Below are 23,336 nucleotides of genomic sequence, written 5' to 3'. Positions count from 1 at the left end.
CTGGATGCCCTCTAGCCATCCAAAATGGAACATATCCAAAGTCAAACTCACTAACACCTATTAAGCTCTGCTCTATGTGCCAATCACTGGGCTAGGTACTGGGAAAGCAAAGATGAGTACACCACAGTTACTGGCCTTAAGGGGTTCACAAGTGCTGTAAGGGAGGAACAGTAGTAGTACTAAGGAAAGAGGACCAACTAACCCTAAGGAAGAAGAGGGGGTGGAACTAACTTTTTAAAGACCGTGACTTTGGGATGGATTTTGAAGCACAAGTGGCAATTTAAAAGTCAGACAACAGGTGATTGCAATCTCAAAACAAAATGTACAAGAGCAGGAAAATTGAAACAGTTGGGAAAACTATAGTTTGTTATAGCTAGAAACTAAGACTTATTTGAGGAAAGACCGAAGAAAATTCTTGAGAAGCGGAAGAAGCCAAGTCATGGAGAATTTTGGATGCATTTAAGAGAAGTTTATCCTCTAGGCCATGCAGAGCATTTTATTTTTTTTTTAATTTTTTTTTTAATTTTTTTTTCTTTTTTCAACGTTTATTTTTATTTTTGGGACAGAGAGAGACAGAGCATGAATGGGGGAGGGGCAGAGAGAGAGGGAGACACAGAATCGGAAACAGGCTCCAGGCTCTGAGCCATCAGCCCAGAGCCTGACGCGGGGCTCGAACTCACGGACCGCGAGATCGTGACCTGGCTGAAGTCGGACGCTCAACCGACTGCGCCACCCAGGCGCCCCATGCAGAGCATTTTAGAAAGATCACTCCCATGGCAGAGTGGAGAACAGAAGGAAAAGAAGTGAGGGTGGTTGCAAGGAGACCACTTAGGAAGCTACTACATTACTCTGGAAGCCAGTGGGGCTGAAGAACCTGAATTCAGCATATTCAGTTAGCAGAATCAACTGCATGGGGTGGGGGGAGCACAGAGAACAGGTTTGGAAGAAAATAAATTGAATTTAGTATGTGGTTAGGGGACCTCGGTGGCTTAGTTGGTTAAGCATCCGACTTCAGCTCCGGTCATGATTTCACAGTTCATGGGTTTGAGCCTTGTGTCGGGCTCTGTGCCGATAGCTCAGAGCCTGGAACCTGCTTCGAATTCTGTGTCTACCCCTCTCTCTGCCCCTCCCCTGTTTGCACTCTGTCTCTCTCTCTCAAAAATAAACATTAAAAAAAAATTTAGTACGAGGTTGTTAAGTTTGAGGTACCTGTAGGACTTAAGATAAGGAATTGATGAATTACATATGCTTCAAGATAGCACCTCTCTGAAGCTGCCCCCATACACCCAGGTAGAGTGAATAGTGCTCTCTCTAGCTCTTCAAACAAATCTCTATGACAGCCATTTTGCCTTTCTCCACAGAACATTTGCAATCCTCTGCTGAATTTTCTCCATGTAGTTTATCACCTTCTAAAATACCATATTATTTACTTATCTTGTTTAATGTCTGCTCCCCACTCCTACTTTAATGTAAACAGGGCAGGGAATCTTGTCTACGGTTTTAAAAAATTCACACAGTCCCAAACACCATTTAAACACTGCCCTTTTCTTTCTCTAGTTAATTTATTTTTTTCAGATATTATGACTGAAGAGCGGAAAAGTATATAACTCCCTTCTATCATTCAAAGAATAATCTTTTTTTTTTTAATTTTTTTTTCAACGTTTATTTATTTTTGGAACAGAGAGAGACAGAGCATGAACGGGGGAGGGGCAGAGAGAGAGGGAGACACAGAATCGGAAACAGGCTCCAGGCTCTGAGCCATCAGCCCAGAGCCCGACGCGGGGCTCGAACTCACGGACGGCAAGATCATGACCTGGCTGAAGTCGGATGCTTAACCGACTGCGCCACCCAGGCGCCCCCAAAGAATAATCTTTACCTCCCCCCACCCCATCAAAAGTGCAAAAAGGAACCGAGTTACATGTAGCTTGTCCTGACTTTACTCACATACCCCAAATATAAGTCACTCACATTTTCCTATTCTTTACCCACCACAGTCCTTGGCCTTTTTGTTTCCCTTTCTGGATTGGATGTCATCCCATTTCTTACCTCAGTAGTCTAAACCCATCTATTTCCCACAAGATCTAATTCTTCTTTTGGGGACCATCCAGCAAAACATAATGAAAGACTTTTCCAATCACCAAGACATTCAAGCTATGCAGGTATATTTAAAAGAATAAGATCAAAGAAAATGAAAAACAGAGATTCAGGAGGAATATAGAAACTTGCATCTTCATAACCATATTACAAGGAGTTAAAAGCACTAGTATCCAAGATAACAAGACATCCACCCTCATTGGGAGAAGGCAGTACAGTGGTATCTGGCGCATATTAAGTGCTCAAGAAAAGTTAGCTGTTACCAATGATAATAGCTTCCACTGACCACGCTCCCTACTGATCCTAAAACTATCGGTTCCTGCTAATTGGAAAAAGGGTGTTGGAGTGAGAACTAGCATCTACATGGACTCTTGTTGAAATTCTGGATTTCCTTGACACCACTTGTAATTAATCTACCCTTCCATAGGGTCCCAAGACCCATTTGTGTTCTACATGTGTTGATCCATTCTGATCTCCATAGACTGTGTTATGTGCCAGAATCATCTTGATACCTCAACTGGAGAGTCAGAATCCAGGAAAGTCTGCAATGATTTGTTAAACTTTCTGGATCACTCCATTATCTTTCTCTTATGATAACAATAGTTTTATTTAATAATTCTTGTAGTAAAGCCTATTTTGACTGTTGTATTGAATTACCTTCTTCTCTTTGGTTGAGAGGAGAGATATTTTGTAAGAGCGCTAATGGTCAAAATATTTATGCTGTATGTCAGCCTGTCTGTGAAGGAAGAAGCAGGAAAATCCATTGTTTTCCTGGAAATTAAAAAAAACTGGCAGCCAGGAAGACTGGGAATATGAAGTAGTTGTATCCCCTAAGCTGGTCTGCAGAGGTGTAACCAGTTGGAACTCCTCAAAGCAAAAGGTGAAGCTCAAAGTTCTCAAGTTGCTGGATGGAAGACTGGAAAGCAGTATATTCTGCTTAATAACAAATCAAAGACAAAAAAAAAAAATCAAAGATATTAACCTGTTTCTCTGCTGAACTATAATCGTTATTAACAACTGATTATCCTCTAGATTTTAGTTACTTCATTTTCTTCCTCCTTCCGATATAAAACGTCTGCTATGAAAGAAGCAAACGAATGTAAATGTTGTGAACCAAACTGATATTAATCCCATGATATTTTGATCTCTCAAAAAACACACCTCCACTGAGCAGATCGTTTGTTTCATCTACGGAGGAATACATGAGATGGAAGGAAGGTCAGTAAATAGTTACTGCTACCAATATCCCTTAGTTTTAGGTAGAATTAGTTGGTGTAGCTGCCCTCATACCCACCTTTGCTTTAAAATGAGTAAAAGGAGTGGGTCATGACAAGAGCCTATGAAAGTTTCGAAAAGCAAAAATGAAATTATGCGAAAGATAGGGGGCAGCTGCTTCACTGGTCCAGCACAGGTATCAATCCACTGGAAAAAACGTAATTTGAAAAGTGCTTTTCTACGTGAAAATCAGTGATGGGAGTTGTTGCCGTTGTGTACCTCTGAGTAACGGCTAACCTAGGATTCCAGGGGCACTTGGCACTTTCTTTTAACCCTCAGCCCTCCTGGAAAAGTGTTACTTTCTACTGACTTCCTTAGAGAAACAGACTTACTCCGATTTGAGGAACTATGGGAATGCTTTGCTTTCCTTAAAAACGAAATAAACTGGGACGAAACAAGAAAGCCGCAGAAACTAACACAAAAGTTCAAGCTTTGCCGCCTGTGTGCAATCCGGGTTCTCGGCCACGCCTGGGCGGAAGGGGCGGAGACTCCATGCATCATATGCCAGCGCCGGAAGTTGGTTGAGACACAGCGACGAGCCGTAATCTGGTTAAAGCGTCGAGTGCGAAGCTTCGCCGCGTTACGTGCGTAGGGAATTGGTTGGTTGGGATTTAGAGGTGGGTATTTGGGTTGAAACTGGAAAGACCCTCAAGGTTAAAAAGGTCCGGTATGGAAATCGGGAGAAGCTGGAGATTGAGGAGTGAATGGTGTTAGTACTTTGGTTTCGTCCAGTTTAGTTTGGCTTTTGGGAGTTACTCTTCTTAACTTCTGTTCGCATGTTTTCCTATTGAGGGATATAGTTTTTTGCTTTCTGCTAAAGTTTGGAAAAACAGGACTTGTGTAAAGTGGAACGCGAGCTTTGCAGTCAGATCCCAGTGCCCCTGCCTCTTAGTAGCTGAATAATCCTGCGCAAATTAATTTACAAGGCTGGGTTTCTTCATCTGAAAAGTAAGGGCAGTACCTCCTAGGATTGTTGTAAAGATTATAATGAAATAACATGTGTAAAATGTTATCGTGTCCGGTTTGGGGGTAAGCGCGCAATACATTGTGTTTTTGTTTCCTCCTTTAGCTCTACCTATACAGTTTGAAAAAGTACAGGTTAGGAATTGGGACTTTTTTAGATTTCCCTGAGAAAAACATGAGGTATGGTTGGATTTGCAAGGAGCCCCTTTGAGATATTCAATATTTGAGTCTGTGATTTGATTTCAGACTATCAATGGATACTCAGAAGGACGTTCAACCCCCAAAGCAGCAGCCAATGATATATATCTGCGGAGGTAAGGGCACTTACACAAAGTGGGAGTGTTTTACTTCAGTTTTGAAATAATTACATTACACTTAGTCTTAAACGAGTCTTTAAAGTTACAGAACACCAGCAACCCTAAAAAGCAGAACAGCGGCAACCCTAAAAAAACCTCTCATTAAGAGCTCATTTACTCACCAAGAAAAAGTTCAGCGCCCACTACTCTTTTTTCTTTCCTCCTTAATATGTTGGTTGTTAAATAACAAAAGTTCAACTGAGTACATTTTAAAGATGTAATAGGCTTTATTAATCCATTCATGAATCTGGCAGCATCCTGTCTAGCAAGTAGATGAGAACTCCAAAGGGTTACAGAAAAGGAAAGGTTTGTAAAGGTAGAGAGGAGTGGAAAATGAAAATTATTAGCGAAGAATCCTGTGTTTAAGGTAAGGTCACCCTTCTAAGAGGAATGGAAAAATCAGTAAATTTCCTAGCGCTGACAAGGAAATTCCCATATTGACTGATCAAAGATTGCGTTTCTGCAGGGCTGAAACTGCAGTTAGGTTAGGTGTTAGGTCTTGGTTTACTGATTTGGGGCCTCAACCCAAGTGAGGCCATTTGGGGCCTGTGGTTTTCTTTTTAACATGGCCATAGCACCATACTTTTGAGATTGAGTACATTTAGTGCTTTGGGTGAAAAATACAGTTAAGATAATTTGCTTGTCTGTAATATTTTTCCTCTAGACATTGAATAAACATGCTTTCTTTTTTAGAATGTCACACAGAAAATGAAATAAAATCCAGGGATCCAATCAGATGCAGAGAATGTGGATACAGAATAATGTACAAGAAAAGGACTAAAAGGTGTATCCTTTTAACTTGTTAAATATGAAGTAGATGGAAGTGAAGAATAATGTTTGGGTTGCTAGTCAAAGACTAATTTCTGGTAAATGGTAATAATTTCTGGTCTACTTACAAAAAAAAAAAAGCATGATTAGGATTTTCATAATCATTTTTATTTTCATAATAATTCAGATGCATATACTAAATATATACTAGATTTTGGATCTCATAAGTCTATTTTTCAGGCTTCTATATTTAACTTATTTTACTTATACTCATTTTTGAATTTGAGTTCATGGACAAACTAAATTATACAAAGAGAAATACAAATACTGTATATGAATGCTACCTTATGGAAAAAGCGAGGCTTACAAATTGGCCATAAGACTGAGAGTACATTGTTATGTGGTAACTACAAATACAATATTTTTTAAACCAGTAAGTTACCTTGCCAGCATTGCTTTAGTGTTTTTTGGTGCATTGATCTTTTGTATCATGGAAAGGGGACTAATGAAAATTGAAATCTTTTTTTGTAGTTCTTTTCTAGTTGTTATAGTAAATAGTGAGTTCCGTTCTTTTGTGTATTTTATTTTATTAAAGTCATTTATTTAATCTCTACACCCAACATGGGCCTCGAACTCACAACCTGAGATTAAGCATCACATGCTGTTCCAACTTAACCAGTTAGGCACCCCCCCCTTTTTTTTTTTAAGTTTATTTATTTAATCTCTCTTTTTTGCATTTTAGATCACATAATTAGCAAATAGAAAGTGACTTGGAAGTGTTAATCTTTCATATAATTTTTAAATATGTGTTTTGTCCTTAACTCAGTTTAATACAGTGGTGGTTTTTGATGCTCGATGAAACATGGAATTCAGAAGATTATCTTCATTTGGACTTGGACTTGCTGTTAATGTTGTATAGCTTTTGATGAGTGTATTTATCTTTATGAATACAACTACATACACATGATTTCGTTTTAAAATTCATCTTGTATTTAGGCACCTATTAATAATGTCTATAAAGAAAAATTCTTTGTTCAATTACATTATTTATAATTTCCTTTTTTTTTTAATGTTTATTTTTGAGAGAGTATGAGCAAGGGAGGGGCAGAGAGAGGGGGACAGCATATCTGAAGCAGGTTCTTGGATCTGTGCACTGACAGCAGCAAGCCTGATGTGGGTCTCAAACTCAAGAACCGTGAGATCAAGACCTGAGCCCAAGTGGGACACTCAACTGTTTCAGCCACCTGGGCACCCCTAATTCACTTTTATTGTATGTGTAATCTGACACATAGGGAAAGTTAAAAGTGCTTCCCTAAATCACACTTTTAATCAAGACCTAGAATCTTGTAGGGGCCTTGTTGAGAATGAAGTTTACCAGGGCCCTATGAAGGTCTGATTAAGTAAGTTCCTTGGAAACTACTGTTTTACATCAAATTTGTAAACCCTCCAGCATCATTTTGTATTGAGTATACCAGTGTACTTACTGTCACATAATGCATGCATTATTTTGAGTTATATTTTTCATTTGTTACTTGGTATAGGCCTTCTGATAAAATGCTTAACTATTTTTTAAATCTTGGGTGAGGGAAAAGAAACTTCAATGGTTGTTTCTGTAAGGCAAAGTCAACCCTAAGTAAAGTGGATGAGGCAGACTATTAAGGCAGGTGTAGTTTCTGAGGTGCAGTCATTAAGGTAAAAAATTCTGCTTTCAGGATATTAAAAAAGGGACTAGTTTACACTGAACTGTGGTTGGATGTTTAAAACTTTTGCCTTGATCTTAGCGATAAGGATACTCAGACACTCCATCTGTTCCAGGATTCCATCATTATGGAATGTCCTCTGATACCCATTTCAAAGAGTAGATACATTCCACCTTCACTAATAGCTATGTGTGTCTCTGAAATTCAAAATCTTTATCATGCCATTTAAAAAAAACCCCTGTGTTTCTACCACCGTCTTTGAATATTAAGTTCTGTAAATTTATTATGTGCTATACAAAGTACTACCATGCTGAAATTTTTAAAGAGTGCTTCCTAGGTCTAGGTTTTCTTTAGCCATGGCTTTCATAATTTTGTAATTCTGCTATGTTCCTTGTCCTTGTCTCTTTTAGATAAAAGAGTCCCAATAAATATGATACGACAATCCCCTAAAAAACTCCCAACACTTTGGATAATGTTGCTGTTAACTGTTTTTTATTTCATCCTAGGTCTTTTACATATTGTTAGTTTAATTGAATATTGTTAGCTTGTTAATTAGACAGTGGTTTAATGGAAAAAGTATTACCACTGGAATCCAAGACCAGCATTTCAATCAGTCACCTCTTTGTGTCCCTTTCATCTATAAAAATGGAAGTAATTTTACCTCTTGCCTTTTTAAGGGAAAAAAAAAAGACAAAAGATATATAATTGCTTTAAAAGATTCTTTTGAATAGTGATGTATAAATATAAAAATCAGTAAATCTGAGCTTAAAGTTGACATATAACTTGTTCCCTACTTAAACTGCTTACCAATGACTATGGATATGTATATTCATGAAAAATGCATAGAAACAGGTTCAAATCCAGCCTTGCTACTCAGTGACTGGCCAGTTCATTTAACTTCAGCTTCACTGTCAAAATGGAGGAATTTATGATGGTCAGTACAGTGCTTTGAGATTCTGAAGTTATCTTCAGAGATTGAAGTTATGAAAAATTTAAAAATAGTAGATGAAATCAGAAATGGCCACTCTTAATAAAATACATAAGGTATGAAAGTGTAAACTGAGAAGATGTAAAAATGAGTGGCCTCTTCACATATACAAATCCATGGACATTTCCACCCCTCCTAGAACAATTCTGTGTAGAAAATTGGTCAAGGGGGACTGGCTCTTTGAGCAGAGGGCTGGAGGATGAGAAGGAACCTGACATAGCAAGACAAGAGGAAGGAGTATCCCTGAAATTGAGGAAATAGCCAGTATAATGGCTCAGGGGTTGAAAGTAAGCTTGCCTTGTTCACACTTCAGAATGAAGCCCTTGTGATACACACTTTGAGGTAGGCAGGGAGGCCTGCCCACTTACGGTCTTGTGATGGGAGCAAGCAGGAGAGTGATACGGATTAAGACTTACTTGAGCTGTTCTTTAAGAATGGACAATGTAGGAATGGGTGATGGATGGGCAAGCCAGTTAAGGGCCACATGTAAATAGTTCAGGATAATAATGATGGCTGAGCCAGGGTGGTAGCTGTGGAGGGAAGTAAGAAGTACTTGGTTGTAACATAACATTTTGAAGTTGAGGTTAATGAGACTTATTGGTTAGTACTTAAGAGCTTAGTAAACAGTATGGACTTTGGTAAAAGGCTTTGGGTTCAGATATCCACAGTGTCCTTTATTGACTGGCCGTGTGACTTCACCAGGATTCGCTTTCCTCATTTGTAGTATAGGCATGAAATAATAGCACCTACCTCAGAGGTTAGTTGCAAGATAAAATCCATAAAAGCTTTTACCATAACAAATGTTAACTATTACCACCATTACTGTCTAAGTATTACTGTTTTCCACAAAGATGATTTTGTTAGTTTTAGGATTAGTCTCCCAGCTACGGGCCTTGCTGTCTCCATACTCTTGAGATTGCTCTTTCTGAAATACAGATTTCATGGCGCTGTCCTGCTGAAAATCCTCAGTAGCTCTCCATTTTGATAGAGTCAAAACTATTGGGAATGGTATATTTGGTTCTTGATAATATGACTCCTTTTCTATCTCTGTCACAAGTTCAGCCCACTTAAACCACTTAATCTTTTGGTTCTAAGGAGATCTCTGCAGTTCCTTAAGCAGGTAACAGGACTTATTTCTTTCTTATCTGTCCTTTCCCATGCTTTTTCCCCCTGCGTTGAAATGATCTTTTCTGGTGTTCTTCACCAGCATCAGAATTTTGAAGGATTGTTTTATAGTCCACTAGTTTCCAATATCGTTGAGAAGTCCAAAACCATTCTTCTATCTAATTCTTTGTGTGTGATGCCTTTTCTTTCTGGAAAATTAGAGTTTTCCTTGCCAGTGTATCGAAATTTTATAATATGTGCCTTGGTATGGGGCTCTTTTCCACTGTTCTGGTCACTTGGGTGGGTACTTTCAACCTGGAAAGTAAAGCTCTTCAATTCTGGGAAATTTTCTTGAATTGTTTAGTAACTTCCTGCCCTCGATATTTTCTTCTCTCTAGGTCTTTTTTTAAAAATCTAGTATTAGACTTCATTGACCTGACTTTCTCATCTTTCCTTTTCCTTTGTTTCTTTGCTCTTTAAAAGGTGCCTTCAATTTTTCTTTCTTTCTTTCTTTCTTTCTTTCTTTCTTTCTTTCTTTCTTTTTAAAGTAAGCTCTACACACAACATGGGGCCTCAATTCATGACCCCAAAATCGAGTCACACGCTCCACTAACAGCCAGCCAGGCACCCCTCAATTTTAGTTTCTAATCCATTTATTGGGATTTTCATTTCTGGTATAATTTTAATTTCTACAAGGTTATTAGTTTTTCTTCAAAAATATATTTGAATATATATACATTCAAAGAAAAATTAAAGTATATATCCATCCTTGTTTCTTGGATGCAGTCTTAACTCTATGAAGATGATAGTGATAATTTTCTTTTGCCTACATAGTCTACTCCAGTCATGTTACTTTTTATCCTACTTGTTTATTCAGCATAAATGTATATACATAATTATAACCAGAAGAAAACAGTGAAAAGAAAATTACAGGGCATGTGGAATTACAACCATTTCACCGAATATTTAAAGGATTTCTCCCATGCTGGAAGTTAGAATAGCCAGTGTTTTAAACCTAGGACATAGTTGAGTGAAGTTTGTTGGCTGGAATGAGGTGTGAAATGATTATGCATGGGTTGGGGCATGTGATGACGTTCCCCATGACAATTTAATAAAGCTTACTAAGGATTATGCTAAAGTTTGAATCTGTCTATAAATATTCAAATTTAACATTCTCTAGCACTGGCAATGGAAATAATAAATGTATTGTTAATCATGTTTTTAGCAGAGTTTTTACCACTATTGGTGCCTGCTAAAGGACTGTAGATTTAAGTGCAGAGAGGAGGGCGAATTGCATTAATGAATTCCTGTTATGTGCCAGGCACTAATCTGAAATTATAAGGTGAAGTATATTTCCCCACAAATGATATCTATTGCTTTATTCATTTGGATTGTATTGTGCCTTATTTGCTTTTGTATCCCGGTGCCCAGTACAATGTCTGACTCATAACCAGCGCTCAGAAAATGTTGAACACCTGCAAAGGAAGCAGAATCTTTCATTTACTCTTTTGTCTAAAGGGGAAGGGCTAAATCTGGATTGCCTTGTAGATAACCTGAACACTTAATTATATTTCTAAAATTGAAATGGAATGGTTACCAATTTACAGTTCTTGGTAGTTTTAACTATCCAGAACTGTAACGGCGTTTTAACGCCATCAAAAACGAATGCAAAACAGAAAGGGAACCCTCTCACTTGGACTCTTAACTTCTCCCTAATGATCTGTGCCTGCAAAGCTGGGCGCGGAGGCCAATCAGTGCGGCAGATCGAGGGCCAGCCAATCATTCAAAGAGGCCCTAGTCCCGCCCCCGGCGCTCAGCCTCTGGCCTTTGGGTGCCCAGGCGGGGCGACACTCCCCCCATCTCGGCACCTGCGGTGAATTGTGTAGCGGTCTCGTCCTTCCACAACGCTGTGTCTGAGAGCCAGGTGAGTACCCGCCGGCCAGGAGTAAATTACATCTCCCCATCGCAGTTCCCTCAGGGAGCTGGGGTGAAAGGCGGACCCCAAGAAGCAAATGTACGGTCGGACTCGACTGAGGGAGCGAGTTATGGGATGAACAAACGGGCTATAGTTTCCTGCAGCTGACGGTGGCCGATGTTGGGACGGGGGTTGCTGGGGTCCGCCGGCGGCGACCAGAGCTGGGGAATGGGGAGCAATCTCAGTGTCCTCAAGGGCCCGTTGACCTTTGGGTTGGCCGTAGCGCTGAGGGTTCCCGGCCTGTCCCTGACCAGCCTCCCCCGCCCCTCGGCGGCCGCGCTGTACACAAACCGTTGCTATGGCTGAGGAAGCCATTTCCTTTCGGTCTCCGCCTGCAGGGGGCGCTCGGCCCTGTGGTTTCTGGAAAGAAGGTGCCCAGGTGGGAGAAAACCGGTTTTCTTGTTGCGCATCACACTTTGCACTGGAGGTTATTTCTGCCCGCTGATTAGGGAATATGGGAAATGGATGTGGATCAGGATGATGATGAAGAGATTAAATCCAACTAGGACCGAGGTTTTTCCTAATCAAATTCCAAACAGATGTGGAAAGGTTCAAATGAGAGCGAATATTGTATGACTTCCTCTTTGGAACTTGAGAATTAACATTTAGTAAGATGCGCATGGTGCCGGAAAACAACCCAAACAAACATGGTAGTTTTCAAAAAGGATTTTCAGGGAAATGTTAAAACTGTGCAGAATGAAATTCATTTGCTTAGGTAAGAGATGGCTCTGTTATTTCAAATGCTTTTCACTGTGATTTCTTCAAATCGTGAAATTTCAGGGGTTGCAAAATAAATTCAATTTGAGATCATGTATTTTAATCCTGTTGGATGTTTTTAAGTTTCTCCCATGAAAGATCCTCCAACTCTTTGGAAAAATTCTACTAATGCAACCCATTCTATTCTGGGCAGCGGCAATCATTTAAAAGTTCTTCATGTTGCTCTCCAGTAACTTCTACCCTTAAGGCTGTCCTTGTGATGGGACATATTCATCATCCTGGGCCTTGCCAGTATAGTGTGCAAACCATAATCTCAGTTCTCAGTTGGATTTCATCCGAGAGCTGATGAACTGTCAATCCATTTCCTATGCCCCAGTCAAAGCCAGCAGGAACATGGAGAACCAGAAGCGCCTCTCTTTCTGCAGAGGTCTGATGTAGGACCAGAATCCCAGAGGGCAGGCATGCTGGAGGAAATACTCCTGGTGAATTAGACCCATTGCTACTTAATTGTTTTAAAATTTATAAACCAATATGTTTTACTGCAGTGTTTTTAAACAATTTTGACAATGACTCATGATAAGAAATTTATTTGCAACATGTGCATGTATTTCCACACATTTGTCATTTGTATAGACATGAAATAAAAGTTTTCACAAAACAAGTATTTACTTTAATGGTATGTGAAGTAGTCAGATATTTTTGTTGCTGTTCTGTTCTGTCTCATTATAAGACAGTGCTAATCGCAACTCACTAAATTGATAGCAGGGGTTGCCACCTGCAGATGAAAAGCCTGGGTGTGATGCTAAGTATGTAGGCTCTGCAGTTGCCAACTGAGATTCAAATCCCCAGTTCACTATTTAATACTTACATGACTTCGAGCAGGTTACTTAAAATATCAACTTCCTTATCTATAAAATAGTCATTATTAATTCCCCTCTCGAGAGTGGTTTTGAAGATTATGTGAGATAATCCATGGCATACAGTAACTTAGATCCCTAAGTGTTAACTGTTATTACAGCGCTTTACTTAAAATAAAACCTACCTGCTACAGTAGTTGAAAGATTAAATGAGGTAATATATGTAAAGTTCTTAGGGTGGTGCCCAGCACTCATTTAGAACTGTGTATTTTTTGCTGTTATTATTATCATCATAATTAGCAGCAGTATCCTTAAAGTGAAACTGTCCAAGGCCCCCATTCCCATTTCAGCTCAGCCTTTCTTTTTTTTTTTTTTAATTTTTTTTTTAATGTTTATTTTTTTTGAGAGAGAGATAGAGTACGAGCAGGGGAGGGGCAGAGAGGGAGACACAGAATCCAAAGCAGGCTCCAGGCTCCGAGCTGTCAGCACAGAGCCCGACGTGGGGCTCGAACTCATGAACCATGAGATCATGACCTGAGCTGAAGTTGGACACTTAACCAACTGAGCCAGCCAGGTGCCCCTCAGCAAGTGTTTCTTAAAGGTCTAAGGCACTACTTATGTTAGTCCTGAATATATGATGATGAATAAAGTAAGATCTCACAGTCTAGAAGGGAAGACAAAAATACATAATTAAAATACATGCCATGAGAAAGGTATGGGCACAGTGCCATTAGAACACAGATCTGGGAGCTGTTCGTTGATGTGACTGGGCAGCAGGGAATGTAAAGGCAGGGAATGACTTAACTGTTGTTATCACGGAGAGAGAGTTTAAAATGAGCAGCCTTCCTTCTTAGAAAAAACACAGCTCCTTTTCCATAGACTTGAAAAATAAATGTTACAGAAATGCCTAGATGGTTACTACTATCCAAATTAAATCTTACTATGTATATACTTCATAACTTTTTTGTGTGCTACATTTCAGCCATGACTACCAAAGATTATCCATCATTGTGGGGTTTTGGAACAACAAAAACATTTAAAATTCCCGTTGAACATTTGGATTTCAAGTATATTGAAAAATGTTCAGATGTTAAACACTTGGAAAAAATTCTTTGTGTGCTCAGGTAAGCATTCAAAAATCATTTTATGTTTCAGTATGCCAATTATATTGTGCCTTCTGAAAGTTGAAACTCTCAGAAATATTGCAGAAATTTTTCAAACATTGATGTTGGCTTTTTTGTTTTGTTTTGTTTTTCCCCCAAGTTAGGTTCCAAAATCATTGTTTTGATCCAGTGGTTAGTTTGGAGGGTTCTGGCTAGGTCTACTTCCAGCATGCCATTTAGGCTCATTAGTATTCAAGAGGATATTTTTCTTGCTTCCTCCACGTTTTCTAGGAGAAGGTAAAGTAGCCGTGGGAGTAGCCATTAGGAGATAAGGTTAGCTCACCAGCCTACCGGTTGATAAAGTTCTTTGGTACTCTCCCCCTCCATACTATCTGCCAACAAAGATGCCAACTTACTGTGAGCTGGTCACAAGGAGAGGATAACGGGAAGATCAGGAAGTAGGACCAGAAGGCAGGGGATCTGGGCCTTCTCAGGGGGAGGACCCCGTGGTGGTGATTGTTAGACTTTAATATACATCAGATATGGTTGTTAAAAATGCAAATTTGAGGGTCCCATTCCCAGAGATCCTGCCTCAGGAAATCTGGAGTGGGGCCCAGGAACATATGTTTTTAAACAAGTGCCTGGCTGATTGACATGCAGGTGGTCAAGGGAGCCCATTCCAAGAAACACTGCCCTGTGGCATACCAATCTGTGCCACCTATTTTGGATGTGATGGGGGGTGTTTCCTTTCCTTCCTAATATTGCAGAAGCACTTGTGGAGCAGGAATTACTCCTTTTGAGCACATCAGTATTATTGCTTTTGCTTGGTGGCAGTTCTGTATTTTTTCCCTTGTGACCCCCTTCCTCATCACTGTGTCCTCTCCTTTTTTTCTCTGTTAACACCTTCAGCCTCCTGTCCTCCCTAAGCATCCCCGCTTATGCCCAGGCAGAGTAGATGTCATAACCTCATCATTTCTGAAATGGAACGATGAAAGATATCATATTTTTCCTTTTTTTCTCAGCAGTGTATGCACCTTTTCATTTATGTTTGGTCAAGGACTGATAAAGCAAATGAGAAGTTTGCACGATGGAAGAGTTTAAAAGCCACGTTATGTTGGTTCTAAGAAATTCTGTGAATGGCTTAATTAAATTACATTGCATTGGTTTGGAACTTATTTTAAAAATTTTAATTTGAAAGTGGGATTTTTTTTCAATTTTTCTAAAAATTTAAAAGTAAACGGACTTACAAGAGAAATGGAAAAGATTGATTTTCCTTAAACAGCCATGAACAGAGTTTTCCATTTAACTCTCTAGGAGTGAATTCTGTTCCTGGAATGTTTGGTTAGAGACGTGTTGTTCTGAACCCTCCCTTCGCCATTTTCTTCCTATCCCTTTGGGGGAAAAACATTGAGCTACAAACTCCTCCTTGGAAGGGAAATCCAGTCTCACTGTGTGCCTATCTCTAATATTGAATTTCCATTTGTAAGTTAAAATTATCTTATGTAACAAAGTAAACACACGTTACAGAGGAGAGAAAATGTTACTCAACTTTCAAAGCGTGTGATGGAAACTGGTGTCTTTGGGGCTCCATTTTTTCCTTCGCGGCTTCACTCCATAGAGTAACGTAAAAATGGAGGAAGGGGAGTGGGGAGCCCACACTCCGGCCTTCATCCCTGTGCAGGGGCTGCCCTGGAGATGTCCACAGAACCCCTCTGCTCCACAGAGCCCAGCCTGTAAACCACCAGACTACATGATCTCTAAATAAAGTGGTAACTCCAAAGTCTGAATTTTTTTTAAAGGTCTGGTGAGGAAGGATATTATCCTGAACTTACGGAATTTTGTGAAAAGCGCCTTAAAGGCTTGGCTCCTGAAAGTAGAGCTTTGAGGAAAGATAAGCCTGCAGCAACAGCATCCAGCTTTACAGCAGAAGAATGGGAAAAAATTGACGGTGATATAAAGGTATAGAGTGACCCCGGTTTTTGTGGGCTTTGTGACATTGTCACATTAAATATATGTCCACTTCACTTTTCCAAAATCGTAGACTTCTTTCCTTTTTTGTCAGTGAAGGGCTTTTAGTGGCAATCACTTACGTAGTATTGGTTGCTTCTCATACGCAGGAGAATATTGTGAATGTGTATGTTTGTGTCTGTACATCCACGTGTGTATTTTGTTTTATTTTATATATTTTTTGGTGTTTATTTATTTTTGAGAGAGAGGGAAAAACAGAGCACAAGTGGGGACGGGCAGAGAGAGAGGGAAACACAGAACCTGAAGCAGGCTCCAGGCTCTGAACTGTCAGCACAAAGCCCGACGCGGGGCTCGAACTCTCGAAGCAGGAGATCATGCCCTGAGCCAAAGTCCCACACTTAACTGACTGAGCCATCCAGGTGCCCCACGTGTGTATTTTAAATTACTGAACAAAATTCTATCCTATCAAAGAAAAATAATTCACTCAGCTTCTGTAAATAGAGCTCTACAAACATGTTGATTTATAATTTCTTTTGTACCATCCTGGTTATTTCCTCAGGATAAATTATTAGTATTCAAGCTGCTTGATCAAAGGATTTGAATAATTCTAAGACTGTTGAGACACATTTGCATATTCTCAGAAAAGTTGTGCCTTTTTGCCAACAGTATATAAGAATGCCCATTTAAGGCATTCTTCACGGGGGCCCTTGGGTGGCTCAGTCGGTTAAGTGTCTGACTTTAGCTCAGGTCATGATCTCGTGTTCCGTGAGCTCGAGCCCTGCTTTGGGCTCTGTGCTGACAGCTCAGAGCCTGGAGCCTGCTTTGGATTCTGTGTCTCCTTCTCTCTCTGCCCCTCCCCTGCTTACTCTCTTGTGCACACGCTCTGTCCCTCTCTCTCTCTCAAAAATAAATAAACATTAAAAAAAATTAAGGTATTCTTCACTGGATACTGTAATCATTTTTTAATCAATTAAATAATTGAAAACATGATAAGGTTGTATTTGATTACTAGCAACATTAAATTTTTTTATCAGTTGAATTTCTTCTTTTGTTAATAGCTATATCTTTAGTGATTTAGCTTTATTGAGGTATAATTTACATTCAATAAAAAATAGCAATGGTCTACATTTCACTGAGTTTTGACACATGTATATGCTATAAAACATTTCTACTAGCCTAAAAAGTTTTCTTGTGCCCCTGTGTAGTCAGTGCTGACTCCATACCCTGGTTCCTGGTAACCGCTGATCTGCTTTCTGTCATACGGATTTGTCTTTTCTAGACTTTCCTATAAATGTAGCCATACAGTATGTGTGGTCTTTTGTGTCTTCTGTCATTTGGCATCATGCTTTTGAGATGTGTCAACGTTGTTGCATGTTCACAGTTGGTTTCTTTTTTTTTTTTTTTTTTTTTTTTAAATTTTTTTTTTTGTCAACGTTTATTTATTTTTGGGACAGAGAGAGACAGAGCATGAACGGGGGAGGGGCAGAGAGAGAGGGAGACAGAATCAGAAACAGGCTCCAGGCTCTGAGCCATCAGCCCAGAGCCTGATGCGGGGCTCGAACTCACAGACCGCGAGATCGTGACCTGGCTGAAGTCGGACGCTTAACCGACTGCGCCACCCAGGCGCCCCACAGTTGGTTTCTTTTAATCGCCGAGTAGTATTGAATTGTGTGGGTATCTCACAGTTCGTTTATCCACTTTCCGGTTGAGCAAAATGTTTTCCAAAGTGGCATTCCTGCCAGCAGTGTATAAAAGTTCCTGTTGCTGGGGTGCCTGGGTGGCTGGCTCAGTTGGTTAAGCGTCTGCCTTCAGCTCAGGTCATGATTTCATGGTTCGTGAGTTGAAGCCCTGCATCAGGCTCTGTGGTAACAGCTCAGAGCCTGGAGCCTGCTTCGTATTCTGTGTGTGTCTCTCTCTCTCTGTTCCTCCCCCACTCATGCTGTCTCTCTCTGTCTCTCGATAATAAATAATCGTTAACAAAAGAAAAGTTCCTGTTGCTCTGCATCCTGGTTGGCAGTTCGTAATGCCAGTTTTGTTAATTTTAGCTATTTTATTAAGTATGCCATGGTGTTTCATTGTGGTTTTAATTTCCATTTTAATGACTGACTTCCCTGAGTGTCTTTTCATGTGCTTATTTGCCATCCATAGATCTTCTTTTGTGAAAAGTCTTGAAATCCTTTGCCCATTAAAAAAAATGGAATTATTTGTGTACTTATTGAGTTGTAAAACACATATCTTTCATTAGATACACCTTTTGCAGGTATTTTCTATATCCTGTGGATTCCCTTTTCATTTTTTTAATAGTGTCTTTGGAAGAGCAAAGGTTTTTAATTTGATGAAATCAATTTTTCTTTTACAGTCTATTGTGTCCTATTTAGGAAGTCTTTGTCTAATAATCCCAGATCCCCAAGTTCCTTCATATGATTCTTCTAGAAAGTTTCTAGCTTTAACTTTTAAATTTAGTTCTAGGATCAGTTATCATTTTTGGATACACACATACAATATAGGTATTCAAGGTTTCAAGCACCATTTAATGAAAGATTATCCTTTCCCCATGGAACACCTTGATAGCATTGTCAAAAATGAGTTGACCGTGTATGTATGGGTCTATTTCTGGACTCTGTCTATTCTCTTCCATTAATCTAAATGTCTCTCTTTACTCCAGTACCTCATTCTCTTGATTGTGGTAAGGCTTATATTAAGTCTTAAATTGGATAGTACAAGTCCTCCAACTTTGTTCTCTTTTTTCATCGTTGTTTTAGCTCTTATAGGTCCTTTGCTTGCCGGTTACTACAAAATAACTTGCTTGTCTTTGGGTTGGGATTGTGGTGAATTTATGGATCAATTTTGGAATAATTGACATCTTAACAATATTGAAATTCTCTGATCCATGAACATCATATGTTTTCTGTTCATTTAAGTCTTCTTTAAAGTTTTGTCCCAGTATCTTGTAGTTTTTTTTAGTGTGTAGTTCTTGCATATTTTTTAAATTTATTCCTAAGTATATAATATACTTTATGCTATTGTAAAAGTTAATGTTTTTTATTTAAAAAAATTTTTTAAGTTTTCTTTATTCATTTTGAGAGAGAGAGAGAGCGAGCATGCGTGTGGGAGGGGCAGAGAGACAGGGAGAGAAAGAATCCCAAGCAGGCTCTGCTTTGTTAGTGCAGAGCTTGATGAGGGGCTTAACTCACAAACTGTAGGATCATGACTTGAGCTGAAATCAAGAGAAGGATGCTTAACTGATTGAGCCACCCAGGCACCCCAAAGTTAATGTTTTTTAATTTCAATTTTTTTTGCTTATTCTAAGTCACTCTAGTTATGAAATTTTATGTATGTACTATGTATTTATTTATTTTTGGTATGATAAAATACATATCACACAAAATTTACCATCTTAGCCATTTTTTTTTTTTTAATTTTTTTTTTTCAACGTTTATTTATTTTTGGGACAGAGTGAGACAGAGCATGAACGGGGGAGGGGCAGAGAGAGAGGGAGACACAGAATCAGAAACAGGCTCCAGGCTCTGAGCCATCAGCCCAGAGCCCGACGCGGGGCTCGAACTCACAGACCGCGAGATCGTGACCTGGCTGAAGTCGGACGCTTAACCGACTGCGCCACCCAGGCGCCCCATCTTAGCCATTTTTAAGTGTACATTTCGTTAATGTTATATTCACATTGTTATATTCAGACATGAAAAAAAATTCTTTAATTTTTTTAAAGTTTATTTATTTTGAGAGAGAGAGTGTGAGCATGAGTGGGGGAGGGGCAGGGAGAGAGGGAGACAGAGAATCCCAAGCAGGCTCCATGCTGTCAGCGCAGAGCCCGACACGGGGCTCAATCTCACAAACTGTGGGATCATGACCGGAGCTGAAACCAAGAATCACACGCTTAACTGACTAAGCCATTCCAGGTGCCCATTATATTCAGAGATTTTTGAGTATACAGTTCAGTAGTGTTATATTCATCTTGTATAATCAATCTTCAGAACTTTATTTTATAAAACTGAAGCTCTGTACCCATTAAACAACAGTTCTCCAATTCCCCGTGCCTTCAGCCCCTGGCAAACACCATTCTACTTTCTGTTTCATAAGTTTGACTAATGTAGATACCTCATATCAGTGGAATTTTAATTTCATTTTTATTTGTCCATTGCAAGTTTATAGTTTATGGTCTTATATTGACTTTGCATCTTGCAATCTTGTTAAATTTACAAATTAGTTCTAGTAACTTTTTTTTAGATTCATTGGAATTTTTTATATTTAGGATCATGTTATCCACAAATAATAAAAGGTCTCCTTTGGCTTTTCCAGAATGGCTGCCTTTTATTTCTTTTACTTTCATTATTGCACAGGCTTGGCTCTCTAGTACCATGTTGAATAGAAATGGTAAGAGCAAATATCCTTGTCTTGCTCACAATATTAGGAAGATTATCATTCAGCTTTTTTTTCACCATTAAGTATAATGTTGCCTTTAGATTTTATGATGTGACCCTTTATAATGCTGAGGAGGGTCCCTTCTATTCCTTGTTTGATGAGAATTTTTATCATGAATAGTTATAGAAGTTTATAAATTCTTTTCCTGCATTGAGAGGAAAATAAGATTTTCTTTGTAGCCTGTTAATAAGGTATATTATGTGCACTCTTTTCAAATGTTATACCAGTCTAGCACTCGGGGATAAATTCTACTTGGTCATGATGTGTCTTTTTTATATATTGCTGGATTTAATTTGCTAAAATTTTTTGAAGTATATTTGTGTCTGCAGTCATGAGAGCTCCTAGTCTGTAATTTTCTTGTAATGTTGTTGTCTGGTATTGGTAACATGGTAATGGTGGCTTTTTAGAATGAGTTGGGACGTGTTCTCTCTTCTTGAATTTTCTAGGAAAGTTTGTGTGTAATTGCTGTTATTTCTTCCTTAAATATTTTCCAGAATTCACCATTGATACCATCTCGGTCTCAAGTTTTCTTTATAAGCAAGATTTTGACTATGAATTAAATTTCTTGAACAGATATACAGTGCTATTCAGGTCATCTTTAGAGTTGTCACTCTGTCTGGCTCCCTCTTCTTGGCTATTTTGCACCCCGTGTCTCTGCAGTCTTTGCCTCCCTGAAGCCTGCACTCTGTTCCTCTGAACTCGATGAGACCGCAGGGCTGTTTGGGTTGCCCTTCCCTATGTTGTAGCCTGGAAATTACAGGCAGTAAATTGGGACAGATGCAAGACTTACCTCATTTGTTTCCTTTCTTTCAGGGATCATTGTCCTGTGCTACCTATTGTCCAGTGTCTGAAAATCATTGTTTCATGTATTTTATCTGGTTTTCTAGAGTTAAGCAAGAGGGTAAATCCAGTCCCTGATACTCTATCAGGGCCAGGAGGAGATATCCCTTTATTGATTTTTCTATTGCTGTGTTTCTTATTAATTTGTAAGAGATCTGTCATATATAGTCTAAATTTTCTTTCAATTTGTCATTAGTCTTTTAAATCTTGTGTGTGGTATTCTTCATGTTTATTCATTAAAAACATTTTATGTAATCACTCTTCTTGGTTTTATCCTTTATTATCTTTTCTTGCATTTATATTTAGGAAAACTTCCTCTCCACCAGATACATATTTGCTTGTGTTTCCTCAGAGTTCTTTGTGGTTTCCTTTTGCTGAAGAGATAACTTCCTAAAATGGATTCTGGAGAAATAGTTCTTTGTTGTTTTACTTTATTTATTCAGCATATTTTACTGGGTTGGATAATATATTTGAAGACAGTTTTGAGGAATATGTATTCTCTAACCCAGAAAGCTACATTTTTAAAAACTTTCTCTTTTGCCATTTTATTGACTTGAAATTGAAAATCTGGTAATTAATCTACGAGTTAAAATAGTAGTTTATGTCCGAGTTCTTTGGCTTTATTTTCCAGGGAAAAACAGCTTAGTTTTAGTTGCAGAAGCTGCTTTTTCCCAACCGTGTGTTCTTTCTCAGTCACTTCTTGATTTTGTCTTCTCATCTCCCTTTCTTTCATGCTTTTCCCTGCCACTTCTCCCTCTCTGTGCTGCTGCCCCCTGCCCCCCTTCTCTCTTTCTTTCTTCCTTTGTAATTCCTCCTCTTCCTTTTCACCTTTCTTCCCTTACTGTTTTTCTGTTTCTTCTTCTGTTTCACCTGTCTGCCTCCTTTTTGTCTCCCTGCCTCCTGATGCAGATAATATAGTTTATCACTGTATCAACCATGTCTAATTTAATATGGTTTGACATATATTAGACCCTCACTATATAGCTGCTGAATAATAATAATAGAATTTCACAGATAACAAAGAAACTTCTCAATTTCTGCCTGGAACCTGTAACAATTCAGTTTAATAAACATTATTATGAGCCTGTTATGTGCCAGGCACTGTGCTAGGTTCATACATCACGAAGATGAGATGAAGACATAGGTTCTGCCTCCAAAGGAATTTACAGAATGTGAGAGAGATGAACAATACATGGATGATTTTAAATCTCTGTGCTAATACATGGAGGAGGAGCATTTCTAGCCCAACCAGGAAGTTCAGGAAAAGCTTGTTTGAAGGGATGAGAGTAAGCTTGCAAGATAATGAAAGTAGGAAGGGCAGCACCATGTGAATGTGTGTAACAATCCTGAACTGTACACTTAAAAATGGTTAAGGTGATACATTTTGTTTTGTGTATTTTACCACAATTTAAAGGAAGAGTAGATTGGGGCGCCTAAGTGGCTCAGTTGGTTAAGGGTCCAACTCTTGATTTTGGCTCATGGCATGATCTCACAGTTGGTGAGTTCAAGCCCCACATAGGGCTTTCTGCTGATGGCGCAGAGCATGCTTGGTATTCTCTATCTCCCTCTGCCCTCCCCTACTCATGCTCTCTGTCCTTAAAATAAATAAACATTAAAAAAAAATAAAATAGCAGAAGAACATTACAGATAGAATGGCATGACCAAATAGTCCCCCCAAAAATGAACACTTAAGAAACTATGATGATGTATAGTCCTTTCTAACACCTGGTTAATTACTTCAAACTGTATGTTCATCTTTCTTCTCCCTCTTCTCAGAGTTGGGTATCAGAAATTAAAAATGAAGAAAATAAAATATACTTTCATGAAACTGAGACATTTCCAGTGGTGGAAGATAATTTGCCTCCAGTTCGTGGTTCAAACAGCCGTCTTCATGTTAGTAAGGTAGGCCATTTTGGTGTGGGGGGTGGGTGGGTGGGGGGGAGACGATTGTTGTTTATTGAGGGCGCTAGCTCAGTTTAATCAGAGTAACCACAGTGTGATGTCCTCTGAGAGTTGGGGTTATCCTTCAGCTGGCCGTGTGCTATTGCCTTCTTGAGTTGGCTGTGTTTCATCACCTGGTGATCAAAATGAAATGCCATTTCCCTTTGAAGACTTGCATCTTGAGCTTACTGCCTTTCTTCATTTTTCATTTGTTATGCCATGATCTTATGTGCTCATAAGATCTAATTCA

The 23,336-nt window shown here is 39.1% G+C and overlaps 2 protein-coding genes and 1 long non-coding RNA gene across 5 annotated transcripts in view; 2 read left to right on the top strand and 1 right to left on the bottom strand.

Moving 5' to 3' along the window:
* The first annotated feature begins 3,853 nt into the window (after positions 1-3,853).
* Positions 3,854-10,386, top strand: POLR2K (RNA polymerase II, I and III subunit K). Its single transcript, XM_045454068.1, has 4 exons — positions 3,854-3,986; positions 4,579-4,646; positions 5,382-5,474; positions 6,293-10,386. The coding sequence occupies exons 2-4, from the start codon at positions 4,586-4,588 to the stop codon at positions 6,313-6,315; spliced, it is 177 nt and encodes a 58-aa protein (XP_045310024.1). The 5' UTR covers positions 3,854-3,986; positions 4,579-4,585; the 3' UTR covers positions 6,316-10,386.
* Positions 10,387-10,605: 219 nt separating this feature from the next.
* The window catches only part of SPAG1 (sperm associated antigen 1), a 78,448-nt gene continuing 65,717 nt past the window's right edge, over positions 10,606-23,336 (top strand). For 2 of the 3 annotated variants that reach the window (XM_045454065.1, XM_045454064.1), the window contains exons 1-4: positions 10,606-11,172; positions 13,780-13,921; positions 15,700-15,859; positions 22,922-23,047. In XM_045454065.1, the coding sequence (XP_045310021.1) occupies positions 13,782-13,921; positions 15,700-15,859; positions 22,922-23,047 (426 nt within the window). In that variant the 5' untranslated portion in view covers positions 10,606-11,172; positions 13,780-13,781. Of the gene's footprint in view, positions 11,173-13,779; positions 13,922-15,699; positions 15,860-22,921; positions 23,048-23,336 lie in introns of those variants that run through there. The other variant, XM_045454066.1, reaches the window with a different exon arrangement.
* On the bottom strand, positions 10,613-11,227 carry LOC123585677. The gene is made up of 2 exons (XR_006706365.1): positions 11,117-11,227; positions 10,613-10,723 (listed from the first exon to the last, which is right to left on the bottom strand). It is a non-coding gene; the product is annotated as an uncharacterized LOC123585677 (long non-coding RNA).

This window comes from Leopardus geoffroyi, chromosome C3 (genome assembly GCF_018350155.1).
Source record: "Leopardus geoffroyi isolate Oge1 chromosome C3, O.geoffroyi_Oge1_pat1.0, whole genome shotgun sequence".
NCBI classification, from domain to species: Eukaryota; Metazoa; Chordata; class Mammalia; order Carnivora; family Felidae; genus Leopardus; species Leopardus geoffroyi.
Note: the sequence above shows the minus strand (reverse complement) of the source record. Positions and strands in the feature narration are given on the sequence as shown.

What these genes read in the sequence shown, in the direction of transcription:
- POLR2K (XM_045454068.1), top strand. Translation starts at nt 4,586, where the DNA reads ATGGATACTCAGAAGGACGTTCAACCCCCAAAGCAGCAGCCAATGATA. An exon ending in AATGATATATATCTGCGGAG is followed by an intron (nt 4,647 to 5,381) that starts GTAAGGGCACTT and finishes TTTCTTTTTTAG; the next exon opens with AATGTCACACAGAAAATGAA. An exon ending in CAAGAAAAGGACTAAAAGGT is followed by an intron (nt 5,475 to 6,292) that starts GTATCCTTTTAA and finishes AGTTTAATACAG; the next exon opens with TGGTGGTTTTTGATGCTCGA.